At 43.3% G+C, this 15178-nt stretch overlaps 1 protein-coding gene across 3 annotated transcripts in view; it reads left to right on the top strand.

Moving 5' to 3' along the window:
- KIF17 (kinesin family member 17) overlaps positions 1 to 11120 on the top strand; it is a 520936-nt gene extending 509816 nt beyond the window's left edge. For 2 of the 3 annotated variants that reach the window (XM_086921624.1, XM_086921625.1), the window contains exon 14: positions 9864 to 11120. In XM_086921624.1, the coding sequence (XP_086777750.1) occupies positions 9864 to 10069 (206 nt within the window). In that variant the 3' untranslated portion in view covers positions 10070 to 11120. The remainder of the gene's footprint in view (positions 1 to 9863) is intronic. The other variant, XM_086921627.1, reaches the window with a different exon arrangement.
- Positions 11121 to 15178: the final 4058 nt, after the last annotated feature.

The raw sequence follows: 15178 nt of genomic DNA, 5'->3' as shown, positions 1-15178 counted from the left end.
TCCGCAGGAGCTTAAAAACCTGGCTTTTCTCACATACTTCAGTATGAGCGTGTTGTCTACTCCGCTGCCTCCTTTTAGTTGCATTAGCTCCTTGACGCCCTTGGGCTTAGTTTGCGCTGTATAAGTCCAATACTCGCTTACTTACTTACTTACTTATGCAGGCTAAGATCTAAGTCAGTGAAGATCTCATGAGTGAGGAGAAAGTGGACAAGAGGATATATTTCTTCAGTCCAATAATGAGTGTGGCTCATCTGCGCTTGATACTTTTCAATTGGACTTGACAGGAGTAAAGGTGTTGGTGAGTAAGATATGATCTCTGTCCAGGCGGTTGAGGATCAGACCTAAATCCTGCTTCAACAAGGTACAGCTTGTTCTTGGGAAGTGGGGATAGCGGGTACCAAGTTGTATGGTTCTTTGTTGCCATGTGTGTTTTCAAGAATAGCTTTCTGGTGGTGGAGAAACAATGTAATTTGATTTGATCCATTGACTGAGGAATAAAGCCCTTCAGGTTCATGCTGTTGAGCCACTCCAGAAGCTGACTAGAATTAGCGTCAGACAGTTTTTGAAACAGTTGATATTGCTGTTAGTTTGAGATTTTTATGTAAACGTGTGACTGCTACGATCTGAAGAAGTTAAATTTCTGACAGAGGCTTCCACCCATGTCAGTAGCAAGAGCTAACTTGGTGATAAAGACAGAAAAAATATTTGAACGCTTTTCTGCATAGCCTGACAAAAACAAACCCACTGTCTCAGATAAGGAAAGGGCATGTATGTTAATTAACACCTTGGCTGCTGATTGAATTCCTCCCCTGTGCTGGACAATGCAGAACAGGGTGTGGTCGTGACGGAACCATTCCGTCATCAGCACAGCTCAACTGTGACTGATGACGGAATGGTTCCGTCACCAGCATCAAAGGGGTTAAAAGGTGTTGGAAGATATTTAGCTATCAAAGCAGGGACATCAGTAATACGGGGTGGTACTTAATACAAATGAAAATCCTCAAATTGAATTTAAAAACATATGTTTGTATACAGTTCTTCAGTGTTCAATTTTTCAAAGTTTTACATGCTTGAATCATTCCACGTCATCCGGCTGGAAATCCCCAGTATATTATCATACCAATAAACGGTAATAACATCCCCATAGGCAAAACAATTGTGTTTGTTTAGTGGCACATTCACTTCATTAGAATCTTCCCAAACTGTAATCAATGTAGGTGGTCACTCCACTCCTCTGTAAGGCACTCAGATGTTGGATTTCTGCAGCACATTGGGTGTCATGGTGTGCCTGAACAGAGCTCTGCACATTTGCCTTATTATCATCAGCTTTATCTCAGGATCATTTCCATCAAAGTCATCTTCAGGTCCCACATTGTAGTGAAGGCGTTCTTGGTTTTCTAGTGGTCCAGGAGAGATTTTTTCACAGTCACCATGGCTGAGATTCATCTAAAAGACACAAGTCCCTCTTCGAGACCTTTTCCAAATGCAGCTAAAAAAAGATCTTCACAGATGATCCATACACCAAATGCCTTCACCGTCTATGTGTTAATCATACAGTATTAAAATGTAACATTTGCAAGACATTTCAAACTAAAAGTCTATGTAAGAGAAAAAGAGCAATCTGACCCCCATCCAGGATATGATATTGTGTGAAGTGCCCCTCCTACTGCTTCCATAAAAAAGGAAGAAAACCAGAAGAATCATGTTATGTCTAGATTGGACTTAGCAAAAGAAACGTCCATGTATATTTTTCTAGACAAAACAATCTTCCTCTGTTGAGGCAAAATCATTTAAAAAAGGCTTCATAACAGACATCCCCCCAAACGGGGAAGACATCTTCTTTCTATAAGTCTCCTGCTGATTTTCTGCCTACCCCCCTGACAACAGCAGAGGCTCCTTCGACTCTGAAAAAACAACTAGCTGTCTATAAGCAAAAGTGTATCGTTATCGTTGTCAACAGCTGCAAAGACTCCCTAGTTAGCAGTCCATTTGCACACTCCTCATCTACACCTGCGTTGGCACCAGCCTTGTCGGCTCTGCCCTTGTCATTGATGATAATGGTGGCTGTAGGCCTTTTACTGACAACTCTCCAACTGATGACCCCACAAGCAGTGTTGATGGTCTCTTCGTCAGTGGGACCGTCACTGTCAGTTGTCCTACACGTTCGAATAGATCCCTCATTGACAGTCCTGCCATGAGTGGTTCTGTTTTTAAACTCAGCAATGGCCACCGCATTCACAGTACCATCAATGACAGAAAAAACACAACTTGAACAAGTCCGCTCAGATGTTTTACTATCATCCTCTCTTGTGGTCCTCAGGTCCTCAGGCCCATTATGGCCAGTCCACAATAGAAGGTCTGAAGTCATAAAGTAGAGCCAGCCTAACTGCTAGACATAGAAGAGTCAGAGGACAGCAACAGTTGGAGATTACCTACAGAGCAGATTAACTGAATTTAGAAAATATCACAGTGTGATGGTAATGAGAAGGGCAAACAGGAAGCACTGCTAGCACGTTATGGTGCCTGCAGCTATATTCAGAGTAGTTTACCAGACATTTTCCAAACTGAGAAGATACTACAGAGAACATTCTATGGTGCAGATTCCTTTGTACTTTCTAAAGTCTGCACATGATGGCGACCTTTTATGCAGCCTTTCCAGACTTACCACTTCAGCTACAAGTACCACCAATGACCACTGCTGCCTCTTCCTAATCAGCTATGCTTCCAACACTTAGGGACTTAAGTGGAAAGTAGAAAACTTAAGGTAAGGGGAGAGAGTTTGTGGGAGAGGATGAGGATGGTGAAGTTTTGGAAGAGTAAGAGATAGAAATAAAAAAAAATCAATGAGTTGCAAGATTATATACATGCTGTAGAATTCCCCAAAAAATGCCACTACAAGCCAGCCCTCCCCCTGACAGTATTGCACACTTTCATTTTTTGATAGAGAGGGCCTTGAAGTGCTTTACCCAATCAATGAACTTGATTGAGAAACAGTGTTTTCTCTAGATCTTCAAATAACAGCTAGAGAAATCTGGCAAGACTGTGCCAATCTGATATCATGCATGGTGTGCATGGTTGTAGCTAACACAAGCATCATTGACTGTCTAGTTTGTGGTTGCCCATCCAGAAGGAAAACACTGTGCTACAGAATTAGCTTCAGCATGCCTCGCGGATTATCTAGAGAGCACGAGTAAAATGCTACCCTATAAGTATAAGATTTGCGAGGAGATGATCAGCACACACTTATTTATAAACATGAATCGATTTGTGAGATCGTTATTCTCATCAAGTAGAATCCAAAGAATTTCATGGAGACATGTATCAAGTTTTTTGATAAATCGTTATTCTTGTTTTTCTTTTTTTCTCACGGTGTAGCCAACGCGTTTCGTCCCTTCATTGGACTTCTTTATGGCTGAATCATGTCATATTTTCGTATGATATATATATTAACTCCAATATTCAAAACCCTTAAATTCTTGCTCCGATTTCTTAAAGGATGTTTAGTGGATCCAATATTTCCAAGTAAGGCTTTTCCTTTCTCAAATATTTCGGGCCTGTGTTAGCCACCGCATCTGGAGTCCTCAGTCAAACAGCTGTCTGCCCCCCTCGAGTGATCTCTGGAAATGGTATCAAAACCTATTAGGATAGGAACCTGGGTAATATACTGCCATGAAAGAGAGTGATTTGTTCTAGTTCGTTTTGAAAAGGGATTCATACGCCTTTGAGGGACTATAACGGTCTTAATCATTACAAAATCACACATTTTAAGGGCCACAATCAGGTAGTAAAGTAATAAAGAAAAATCCCAGTTAACTGGGATAAAGCCATGAAATATAGATGATGACAAATAAATATTGTAACTGTGCTATACATAAACGGGTTGGTAGAGACATCATGCAGTGCTTAGTGTATCAACTGTGCCCATTAATGGAAAACCCAAAGGACAATTGAAAATAAGGTTTTTTGGGGCCAGGAGAAGTGGTATTTTAAGACACTGTGAGAGAGCGATGCAAATATATGCCAAAAATCGGTGGTTTGCAGTCCAAACTTCATTTACAAATAGTGAGGTTTTGACTAAGTCACAGTTTACATGGGGGTCTTAATCAGGACCCTCTCCTCATAACAGTTCAAGTATCAGCTCTTACTCAATAGTTGGCAAGGATGTCAAGTAGTAGAATTTAAATGGGTTGTGGCTTCTTCTGTGGTAAAATATATCCAAATAATAAAAGCATGTATACTGTCCAGTTATTATGAGTTTTGTGGTACAGAAGAGCTATTTATTTTCATGGCTTCGGATTGGCTAAGTCATGTAGAGGAGTTTACTTTTACCACAGCAGCCAATCCCATCAGTACTGCCAGACTGCCACCAATCAAGGCTATGCATCTAGCAGCAATAGCAATCCTATAACTAAACCGCTACCAGGAGCAGGGAGCCTCACAATTTAGATCTAAAGACACTGAAATAAGATCCTGACTTCTGAACATTGGTGGTCAGCTTATCTCAGCCAGTACTTGTCCCTAGGCACTACGAAAAGTAGAGTAAGGGCACTCCCTGGAATCCAATCAGAAATCTCCATGCTACCAGGCAATGCATGAAAAGCCTCCCCATAGTCAAGAACTGCAACAAGAGCTTCTTCAATTGCCTATTGAAGGTGCCATGGAACAGGGGCCAAACCAACTGAGGCTTCTATTCCCGATTCTTTTTAGTCAGGATGGCCACCTTACAGAAAGTTATTTCATTTTTCATGAAAAGGAGATTTCCTTACTTCCTTAGACCACTGAATGCAAGTTTCCATATTCTAATACATACAATGCACAGACATTATTTGGGATTTTCAGTTGAAGGGTCAGCATTATCAATTTAGATCAGATCCCTTTAGCCAGAAGTATGCCTCAAGGATTTCAGAAAATGCCTAGTGATGATGGTAGCTCATCTAAGAAAGCAGGGTCATCAGGTGTGCCTGTAGCAGGACTGGAGGAGTGGTTCCAGAAGGCGCCATTGGTACAAATGTCTACAGTATCCAAAGATGCCTGCCTAACTCAACATGTAGGTCTCACCTTGAATGAGCTTAAGTCCAAACTACGGCATACCAGGAATCTCCTCTTCTTAAAGACCGCTCTGGACACCTTTCAGGGAAAGGTACTCGTCTCACAAAACCTCATTATAAAAGTAATCTCTGTGGCCACAAACATATTAAATGTGCCATGGTTCAGGAAAGACCCTGCAAGTCCCCCTTTATTGAAATTCTTTTGATTCATGCCTTCCAACTCAGATTGCAACTTGTCCAACAGTGATGACAACAAGCCTTAAGGACATGAGAAGATACAGTGTCCTCTCTAACAGGCAGTCATAAATTGTAGACTTCTTGAAAATGTGTTGATCAGATTACCTTTTCAGCTGCCATGTCCCACCGTCACCTTAATTACGGATACTTCTATAGGGGGTTGGAGGGCAACTTACCATGAAAAGCCTGTAGATGGAGGAGGGCAAAAAACGTCCTGTCATTGTCTTACAGTCAGGAAGCACATGTAAGCGGTATGGCTTGGCAGCAAAGGTTTCCTAACAAGTTTATGGTGCTCAAAAGTCAAGACAACCAAATCTACTTATGTTACATCATCATACAAGAACGCACAAGTTCCAACACCATGTCAAGGAGGTACAAGAACTGTGGGACATTGTGATCATCAAAAATGTGAGCTTCTCAGCGGAAGAACTCCTAAGACTCAGCAACTACCTAATGGATGCGCTAAGTTGTTCTCCATTGGACTTCCACGAATAGGAGCTATATCAACATCGGCTTCAGATGATCTTCAAGCACTGTGATCATTATTCTCCTGAACAAGTAATGCGGGTTCTCACCAGTAATGACTGGAAAACTAGTGTCCAAACGGGAAACGTTTTCTAAGATCTGATGCAACATCGTTGCCTGTGCTTATTTACCCAGTCTCTCGGGTCCTCAGCAAAACCAAGAAGGAAGAGTCACTAAGACAATATTGGTTCACCGATCTGTTGCATCTGTCTGGTTGCCCACTAATGATTATTAAGAGCTGCCTGGATCTTCAATGAGACAGCAAGAGCAAGTATTATACTACAGGCTCAAGTCTCTGTACCAGAGGGCCTGCTCACTTAGATCGTAGACCGATCTTATCGCGGGCCTATAATTCTTTCATCACTGAAATGTATGACGTTAAATGGAAACTTATTTTGCACCTGGTGTTAAAGAAAGGGCCTACTTTAGCTTTAATCACAACCCCACCAACTCCTACCATATCCACATCTTGCTAAAGTATCGCTTAAATACGCTTTGGGTACATTTCAACATTGCCTTGGTAGTTGAACTTGTTGCTGAGTCAGCTTAGCCCTGTTTGAACTAATCACAAGTCTGAGTTAAAATACTTCTCTTGGAAAACGGTAGTTCTGTCCTTGACGTCTGTAAGACATCATGTTGGCAACATTCAGATGTTTAAAAAAGCAATTTACAGCAATATGGAAAAGATATAGTTATCTTGTGGACAAATCCTACTATTTGAATTTTTACCTAAATAAGCCAATGGTGTATGTTTCCTTCTTCCCCAATCTACCTTTAACTGCACAAAGGACAAAGCATTCCCTATGTTATACATCATTTGTACTAAAGACATGAGAACAGCAAATCAGCGCTTCCACATCAAATCAGGTGTTTAACATAGAAATCAGTTTCTTCAGACACCCAGGAAGAGACCATTCCCTCACAAAGCAAGGCATAGCAAGGTGCATCTCTGCCTACCCAATCTTTTGACATAACAAAGCAAATCATCTCCTCAGCGGAAGTGTAACTTTTTACTCAATAAGAAGCAGGTCATCTACAGTGGTGCTGTATGCAGAGGTGCCACACCATGACATCTGCTGTGCCACAAAGTGTACAAACTGATGTAGTCTATGTAAGGACAGGGAACAAGGATCACAAGGTAGCGAGAGATCCTTTATTGCTCTGTGTAGCCTTATAACACAGATAAAAAAAGAAAAACAAATATTTATAATACAATGATTGTCAGAGAGTGCTTGTCTGGATTGGCTGGGATCTTCTGGGTCAGGAGGCAGTGTTCTAAGGTGATCTCCTCGATATAGTAAGCCACCGAAAGCCACTGAGGTTGCGACGTATAGTGCCACAAAACTTAAGCAAGCAAAAGATCAGATCTAGGGTAGCAGGGATATGTCTGACACGATAATGAGAGGTCTCAACCCATGTCACTGTTACAAGACTAGTTCATAGTGGTTCCTTCACACCATCTTCACCCACTATTTGTGAAGAACACCTCTGATTTCATTGCGCCACCGATTTTTGGCCATGAATCATGCTTCGACCATGCCACAGGGGGGCACAGCTCTGACTCACCCTGGAAACTGGGTTCCATCATGTTATTAGACAATTTGTCTTCCATCTGAAAGGTTTCTGATGCCTCTTTCTCCTCTGCTTCCCCCTTTCTAGGGATTCAATGTCCTTCTGTGGAATCTGACTTTAAGTTTCTCCCTTTCGGCATTTCCCACCTTCTCCTCCTTCGCAGGTTTGCACCATGATGATTCTTCCGGTGGCTTATCAAGTTTTCTTTTTCTAATGGATCAGCCTCCAGGGACTTTCTTCAGCATGATCTCACTTCTTCCAGGACTGGAAGTAGGGGATAGTTGACTAATGCTTGGCTTGCATCCGCCACTTCAGCAAATCAGGTTTTTCCCTTGCCTCTACCTGAACTGGTGAGAGAGAAAGGGAAATGGACATTATGGTCTGTGTCAGCTGGCATCCTATCACTCAAACCTCATGAGAGTTTCTCTCTGTCGACAGGTCAGTAACTCCACCATGAAGTCCTTGAGTTTCTTCCCAGCCACCTGCATCCTCAGACCCAAACATTGCACTCTCTCCGTTGCCATCTTCTGGTCACTGTTTTGTGTGTTGTCCAACCTCTTTCCTCAGGTGTGTAAATTCCTCCTAGCGAAGTGTAAATGCTGTACCAATAGATGTTGGTACTTCCTAGACACTCAGACTATTCCCATGCTGCTCATGCAATGGTCTTTTGGATGCCTCCTACAAGACAATAACCTTCAACCCCAAAATTCAGCTCTCCATTTTTTTGCTTTCGGTCTGCTGCCCGCCCTGAATGCACAGATCTAGGAACCGCCATCTTTGAGTCCAATCTACAGTGTATCTCTGCATCCCTGTTCCCTGCCTCTTTCCTCTGGTTTTCTATCATATCCACATCCCTGTCTTTTGCCTAGATAAAGCCTGTGCAGCCTGAAACCTGACTCCAGGTTTGATGTCCACACTGACCAACATCTCAACCTGCAGACAACACAGGTCACGCTGTTCCTGCATCAGCTTCCGTGTTATGGCCAAAAAGCCACTGTGCACTGCCTTTGCTCTCTTCACGTCGGTATAGGGCTATACCTCAGGGCAGGTTAACAGATGTCCACGGCACCAGAGCATTCATTGCCATCCAAAAGTCCAGTGAAGCTTACCAACAAGTTTGAGTAGAGTGTACAGCACTTGCTCCATAAGACTAATGCAAAATACCTGGACCGGACACCATTTATTTTTTTTGACGGCATGTGACCAGTGAGCTTCTGACTAAGTTCTCATTTTGAAACAAGGAGTTCCAAAACATGCGCTGAATGGTCATGGAGGTTTCACTGAACTATTCTGTTGGTTTTGTGGGTTTCACTGAACTATTCTGTTGGTTTTGTGGGTTTTTGGTCTTCTTGAAGAAAGTAGAAATAGCGTACGTGGAACCGCAACAGTGAATTATTAATAGGGGATTATCCACCACCATGATACGGATGGCCGTTTCTGCAACAGCAGGCAGGACAACGATATTTGAGAAAACCGTGCTTGGAGGCTGTAATTGAAGCCTACCGAGCAACAACATACGTAACAGGGTGTCGCCATGGGAGGTTACAAAATGAGACGGGACGGTGCTAAGGAGGGACTACTAAGCCTTTTGACCAATGAACAGCCTCAGTTTACAGCAGACAATGACACAAGCCAATGAAAAATGTTGTTAGAGAGTGGGCGGAGCTTCAAATCCCTACCTCAATACAGCATGCTCCTCAAAGAATTTTGCTTGTCTTGGTCTTTTGGTAATTTATTTTCAAACTCTTAATTTCACTTAGCTACCGCTTTAATGAATTCCATTCTTTACAATTTGACATTTTCTTTCTAAAATTTAGTTGACATTTCCAGCGTTCCAATTGAAAAGGGTGAAACACTTTAGTGCATTTCATGTCTATTTATTTGTAAGATTGCAAGAGATCACAAATGCTATACTGTCAATTAATCCAAAAAAGCATTGCAACCTTGGAGAAACTAAACTATAGTGTTGCTGTCTAGCTAGAAACCCCTCCCCTGCAGGTCTGTGTTTGCTATTTTCACCAACCACCTACTACAGGTTGGTGAGCAATGAAAAAACAGGCTACACCTCAACGTACAGTACGACTGCGGAAAGCTTAGTTAAAGCTGTAAATTAAGAGAAATGGCAAAAGGGTGGCCTGTTTGGCCCTGGAGGTCTCAAATAGTTTTAATTACATACATATTAGTACTCTGCTTCACCCCACGTCCGTTTCAAAAGCTCTGTTTGTCTGTGACCTTATTTATCTGCCAAAGACGCATTATCGAAGTACATTTGACAGCTCGGCGGCAGGAAACCCTTGCAGGTGAGTGTGCGCTTCACGGATACACATAACAGTTGTATACATCGGTATCACGTGAAAGTCATTTGGAAAAAAAATATTTCCCAAGGCTGCTGAAAATGTGTCTAATATGTACATACATAAGAAGATCTTCACATCCTTTCCTTTCAGTAACAATCTTTATTTCTGCCCTTCTCTTCTGCAGCTCTGCACAACACTCCGCCAGTATTCACAGCACCTCTGAATAACACTTCCACCATGATGCCTACCAACATGTCGTCTGTGTCGCCTGTCGGGCTGGACATGCCCCAGCCCCGCCCTTTCCGCCTGGAGTCGCTGGAGTATATTGCACCATCCACCAAAAATAAGAGGAAAAAGAATAAAGCCCCAACAAACTTGGAGCCCCTCTGATCTTCCTCTGTGCAGGGAGCAGTACTGCCAGGAGGTTGGGTTATGCTTTCAACAACCATGGTTACAGAGTGGCAGCAGCACCTTAGTCACAATAGACACATTCTATTCGGCCTCCTCTCTTTGACTAAGCAGCATCATATCATGAACTCACAGAACACAACCTGTATGGAGCACAATAGGTTGTGAGTCCGTCTTCCCTACCTTCATTGTCATATTCCTGCCAGTTCACATCCAGTCTGGGCAACAAATGATGTATTCAGTCTGAGAGCGCATACTATCTGACAGCACATGGGCACCTGGATACCCTTTTCAAAAGGCACTTTAATTTATCAGAAGGGCATCAGAGCTCTTGGTAAAAATGTGAATCCAGTCTTCTTGTACAAACTGATGGATAATGATTCTAATGGTCAAAGATGTCTCAATGAATTTGGTGTTCATTTGTGGCGCTAAAGGCTCTTGAGCAGGACTGACCATCAGCGCTGCCTTTCATGAGGATGGAGCTCCAAAAGGTTTTCTCATTACTGCAATTCCCTGAGATTGTAACTTTTGGTTCAAGCACGCCAAGGAAATTGTGTCTACCCAAGTGCCTAGAAGTAACAGATGTAGGCATCTCCACCTTATTAGCACCGGTTGGACCAATTTTGGGTTTATCTCACTTTTCGTCACTGGACTGTGACCTGTGTCTTAAGTCTCACTGAATATGTATATGTTCCTCTTTACTAAGACCGCTCTCCCTAAGAGCGGAGATATATGCCAGAATATATAGCATGGACTTTCCTTGCATGAAGAATTGTCTTCTGAACAGCAATACGAAGCCCCTCACCAGGCTGGTCCTCTCCTTCTGTGAAGGCTTTCTAAGTTCGTGAAAGCAGCACTGCATGATTTAGAACAAATAGGTGTACACAGGACTTGCTTGTATGGCGACCTTCTCCAAGGTCACTGCCCACATTCACTTACACTGTATGTTAAACTGTTTTGTAAATGTAGTTGTTCTCTTTGGTGCCCATTTCTCAAATGATACAAGCCTAATAAACTACATTTTGAGATATGAGTTTAGTTGGTGCCTCTCTAGGTGTGAAAACCCCGAATGTTTACTTAATCTCTTTTTTGATTGTTATACATGTGCATACAAATACACATATAAAAGTTTGTAAAGCAACGTTGAGAGAACAGTAAGGACATATGCCAGGTTCATCTTTCCATTCTGATAATGCTGTTACAGGACTACGAGTTAATATAACCAATGCAGAAAGCTTGTGATTTAGCAGTTTGGACTCTGGGCACATGCCTCATTTGGGTAAAAAGGATTTGGTCATATAAAATAAGTGGGTCCCGCCAATTTCACTATTACCAGTGCCTATGTACTTTGATTTCCTACTGTGTGTATGTTCTCACACAAGACACTCCAACCTACGTGTCCTTGTGAATCATATTGGCCTGTCCTGTGCTGTAAAATAACTTTATATATTAATGTTACCTTTTGTGCGTCAGTACAATTTTCCCTCACTTGCTGAAAAACTTGAGAAATTAGGGTAGTGGTACTTACCATTTTGACTTTTCTGTATCCCCCACTTAATCATTACTGGAATCCAGGGATCCCCATTAACCCCTTCAGCGCGGCGCAAATTTTCGCGCTGTGCTGAAGGTTCTAATGAGCCTATCGGCTCATGACGGAACGGTTCCGTCATGAGCACAGCTCAACCGACGCTCATGACGGAACCGTTCCGTCATAAGCATGGAAGGGGTTACGTCATTATTGGAATCCGGGGACCACCACTGAGTCATTATTGGAATCTGGGGATCCGAAACTAAGCAATTTCAAAGATTTAAAACACAAAGCCATGTACAAAATTATGGAAACGAGTATTCATCAAACAAATACACAAATAATGAATATTTCATTCACAAATGTGGGAAGCAGGTTCTGTATATATTACAAAACAAATGAACTATCCATGGGTCTAGAAGGTCTAGATAGACCATACAAAAAGCAAAGACCTAAAGAGCTGTGTTCCTATTGTCAGAGGACACTACCTTAAAAAAGGAAAATCCTTAAAAAAGGAAGATTCCCATCAGTCACTGTAGTGACATGCTTCATCATCTGGGAGCTCCTCCTGGTTGCACAGTGGTGTAACCAATGCTACAACCTTCTCTCTAAGAGAGTGGAGCTCACGGATTTTTTCAATACAGTATGGTAAATGTAGGGGGCACGTATCAGATCCTACAGATGTGAATAGATATTGTGTGTGTGCGAATGATGGCTGCAGTGCATGTTAGTGAAAAGTGATAATAATATTGAATAGTAGAAGAAAAAGAGTTTAATAAGTATCTTCTGTTATCCAAATTAAAAACAGTGCAAAAGCAGTTTTAACAAAATTACTGCTTAAATGTAACTGGTTCTGGTCTACATGTTTCAGCCTTTAGGAATATCAGTGTATCCTTGGCCTTCCGTTTCCAGCTCAGATGCCGCATGGGGCACCGACGGACAGAGCTGGCCTCAATTCCTGAGCTGTTGCAAGGTGAGGTGAGGTCCATTTGTCGTAAGATACAGGGGCTAACAGCATCCTGTAAATTACGGAATATCAGGTTACTTTGTTGTATTTGTTCCAACCTTGTGTACTTTCATTCCCAAGTTTTCTTTTCTTCACTACGCAGTAGCAAACTTTCTTAGTGATCACTTTTTACTCTTACTGTATTAAAAACATCTGTGAGCTCCCCTCTCTTAGAAAAAAGGTTGGAGCCCTTGGTTACACCACTGTGCAACCAGGAGGAGATCCCAGATGATGAAGCATGTCACTTCGGTGAGTAATGGGAATCCGTCCTTTTTTAAGGATTTTCCTTTTTTAAGGAAGTGACAATAGGAACACAGCTAGACCTAGACCTACTAGACCCATGGATAGTTCATTTGTTTTGTGAGTAACCTTAGCGGAATATATCCATGCATGGTCTTTAAATGTTCCCTTAGACCCTCCATTCATCGTTTGTTTATATTATCTGTGTATATTATACCAAAGTAAGGTATAGTGTCACACATTCCAGGAAGTCTCCAGAGGTATAGCAGAGACTAAATTAGGTAAGTACTAACAGCTCTCTTTGTGATAGTGTGGGCGAGCAGTTAGGCTTATCCAGAGGGTGTGTTAAGCATTTATTGTATTCACTCAATCAAGACTGATGAACACACTCAGAGACTAAATCCAGGCCAATTGGGTAAGCATAAAAAAGTATACTTGTATTTTATTTCAAGAACCAAGCAGGACTTGGTACAGGTAGGTAAATATACTTGGAATACAGGGTTTCACAATTCAATGCAGTTATGATTGAATTTCCAAAAGTGACAGGTTGGGAATGATTCAGAAAGCAGTTTGCATTATACAATAATTACTTTTGGAATACTTTTCAGTTACTTTTAGAGTACTTTTAGTACTGGGGTGGAATGGCTAGGTACTACATCTAAGGTTCTTAAAATACAGAGTAAGTAAGACTTTTAATACTTTGCAGTTCAGTTCCCTTTTCTCCATACAAACATCAGCTCGACACTTAAAGCATTTTAGGCCCAAAATCTCATAACATGGGTTTCTGTGGGAGAAAAAGTGTTAGCGTTTTTTTGGTTAAGTACACGGCTTACAAGAGGGAGTTTTGGGGGTTAGGACCAATGTTCCACAAGGTCTAGTTGGGCACTCAAGTTACACCACCAATGGCACCTGGGCGACTGGGTGCAGAGTGAAGAGGCCCAATGTTAGCCAATGGGGCAAAGGGGGCCTCTGGTTAGGGACTGCTGACGAGCAGGCCACTCAAGTATGGGAGCAAAGCTCTTTGGGGTTAAGGTCAGCACTGCAGGGTCCAACAACTAGCTCTAGAGCTACATCACCCGCGGCACTGCGGCGGCCAGGAGCACGGAGACAAAAAGACGTCATGGACCCTGTGCTTTTCATTGGAGATCTTTGGTTCTGTGGAGTTGCTGCAGGTTCGGGCAGGGGGACTTCCTGAAGGCGAACAGTGGCTGGAGAGGTAAGCTGGGATCTTGTGGGATGCCTGGACACCGTCGGCGCGTTCACCTAAGACCGCCGGGTGTCTTTTGGCATCGGATTCTTAGAACCGCCTTCGGTCTCAGTCGGGCTCTTCAGACCGCCTTGGTGGGGGGTCATCCTACTGCCTTCGGTCGGGGTTGGCCCTTCAGGTTGAGATTGCATGCGCCATCTCGGAGCTTGGGGAAGATCAGGGGTCACCAGATCACAGGTCAGGATCTCTGAGAGGACCTCCTTGGGGTGTTTGGTCACTCGAACTCTGGCTGTGGCAGCCGGGTGCAGAGCAATGCAATATCGCAGTTATTTAAATCCGGATACTTTTCTTGAAGTCTTTGCTTGAGCAAATCCAGTGCTCAAGGGAGACAGAGTCTGTAAGGTGAGTGCAGGGCAGGTCCTCCAGGTTCTGGAGGGCTGCTGGCTGCGAGACAAGCTGGTTTCTTTGCTGTAGACAGGTCAGAGTCGGGACAGGCCAGTAGGGCTGGGGCCAAAGCAGTAGGTGTCATCTTTTTCCTGGGTCAGCACAGCTCTTCAGTCCTTCTTTCTTCCTCGAATCTGAGGAGGCAAGGTTCAGGGTTGCCCCAGGGGCGTTAAAGGGGTGTGCAGGTCAGGACCAATGGGTCCCTTCCTTGGGGTGAGAACACCTCCTATTATGCCACCCTCCAGTGGGAGAGGGCTTGAGCCTCTCCCAAATTGGCTGAGTACCCCCATCTTCTTGATGGAGGGGACTGAGATGTGTGCTTCACCTTCGCCTCCCCCATTCAAGGGGTGGGGTTGGCAAAGGTGGGCACACCGCTCTTCTTAGCCTGGTTTTCCCGCCGATTCTCCCACCCAAAGTAAGGGCCAGTACTGGTGGGAGCCAATTGCTGTGGGCAGAAAAAAGCTGGGACAGCTGGGGCAGCAGGCCTTTGAAGCTTCCCCTTCGTGGACCCAGCCCATCCTGGAGGAGGAGGCATGACACCTCTGCCTAGGATGAGCTTTGTTTCTGGACCCATAGAGCACTGGCTCTCTCTACTCAGGAGTCCAGAACCCTGTGTGGTGGTGAAAATGGCGTTTAGCCATTCAGGAACCACACCAGGGCTTGTCG

This window comes from Lissotriton vulgaris, chromosome 5, assembly GCF_964263255.1.
Source record: "Lissotriton vulgaris chromosome 5, aLisVul1.2, whole genome shotgun sequence".
Lineage (NCBI taxonomy): Eukaryota > Metazoa > Chordata > Amphibia > Caudata > Salamandridae > Lissotriton > Lissotriton vulgaris.
This window is presented reverse-complemented; position numbering and strand designations above follow the sequence as displayed.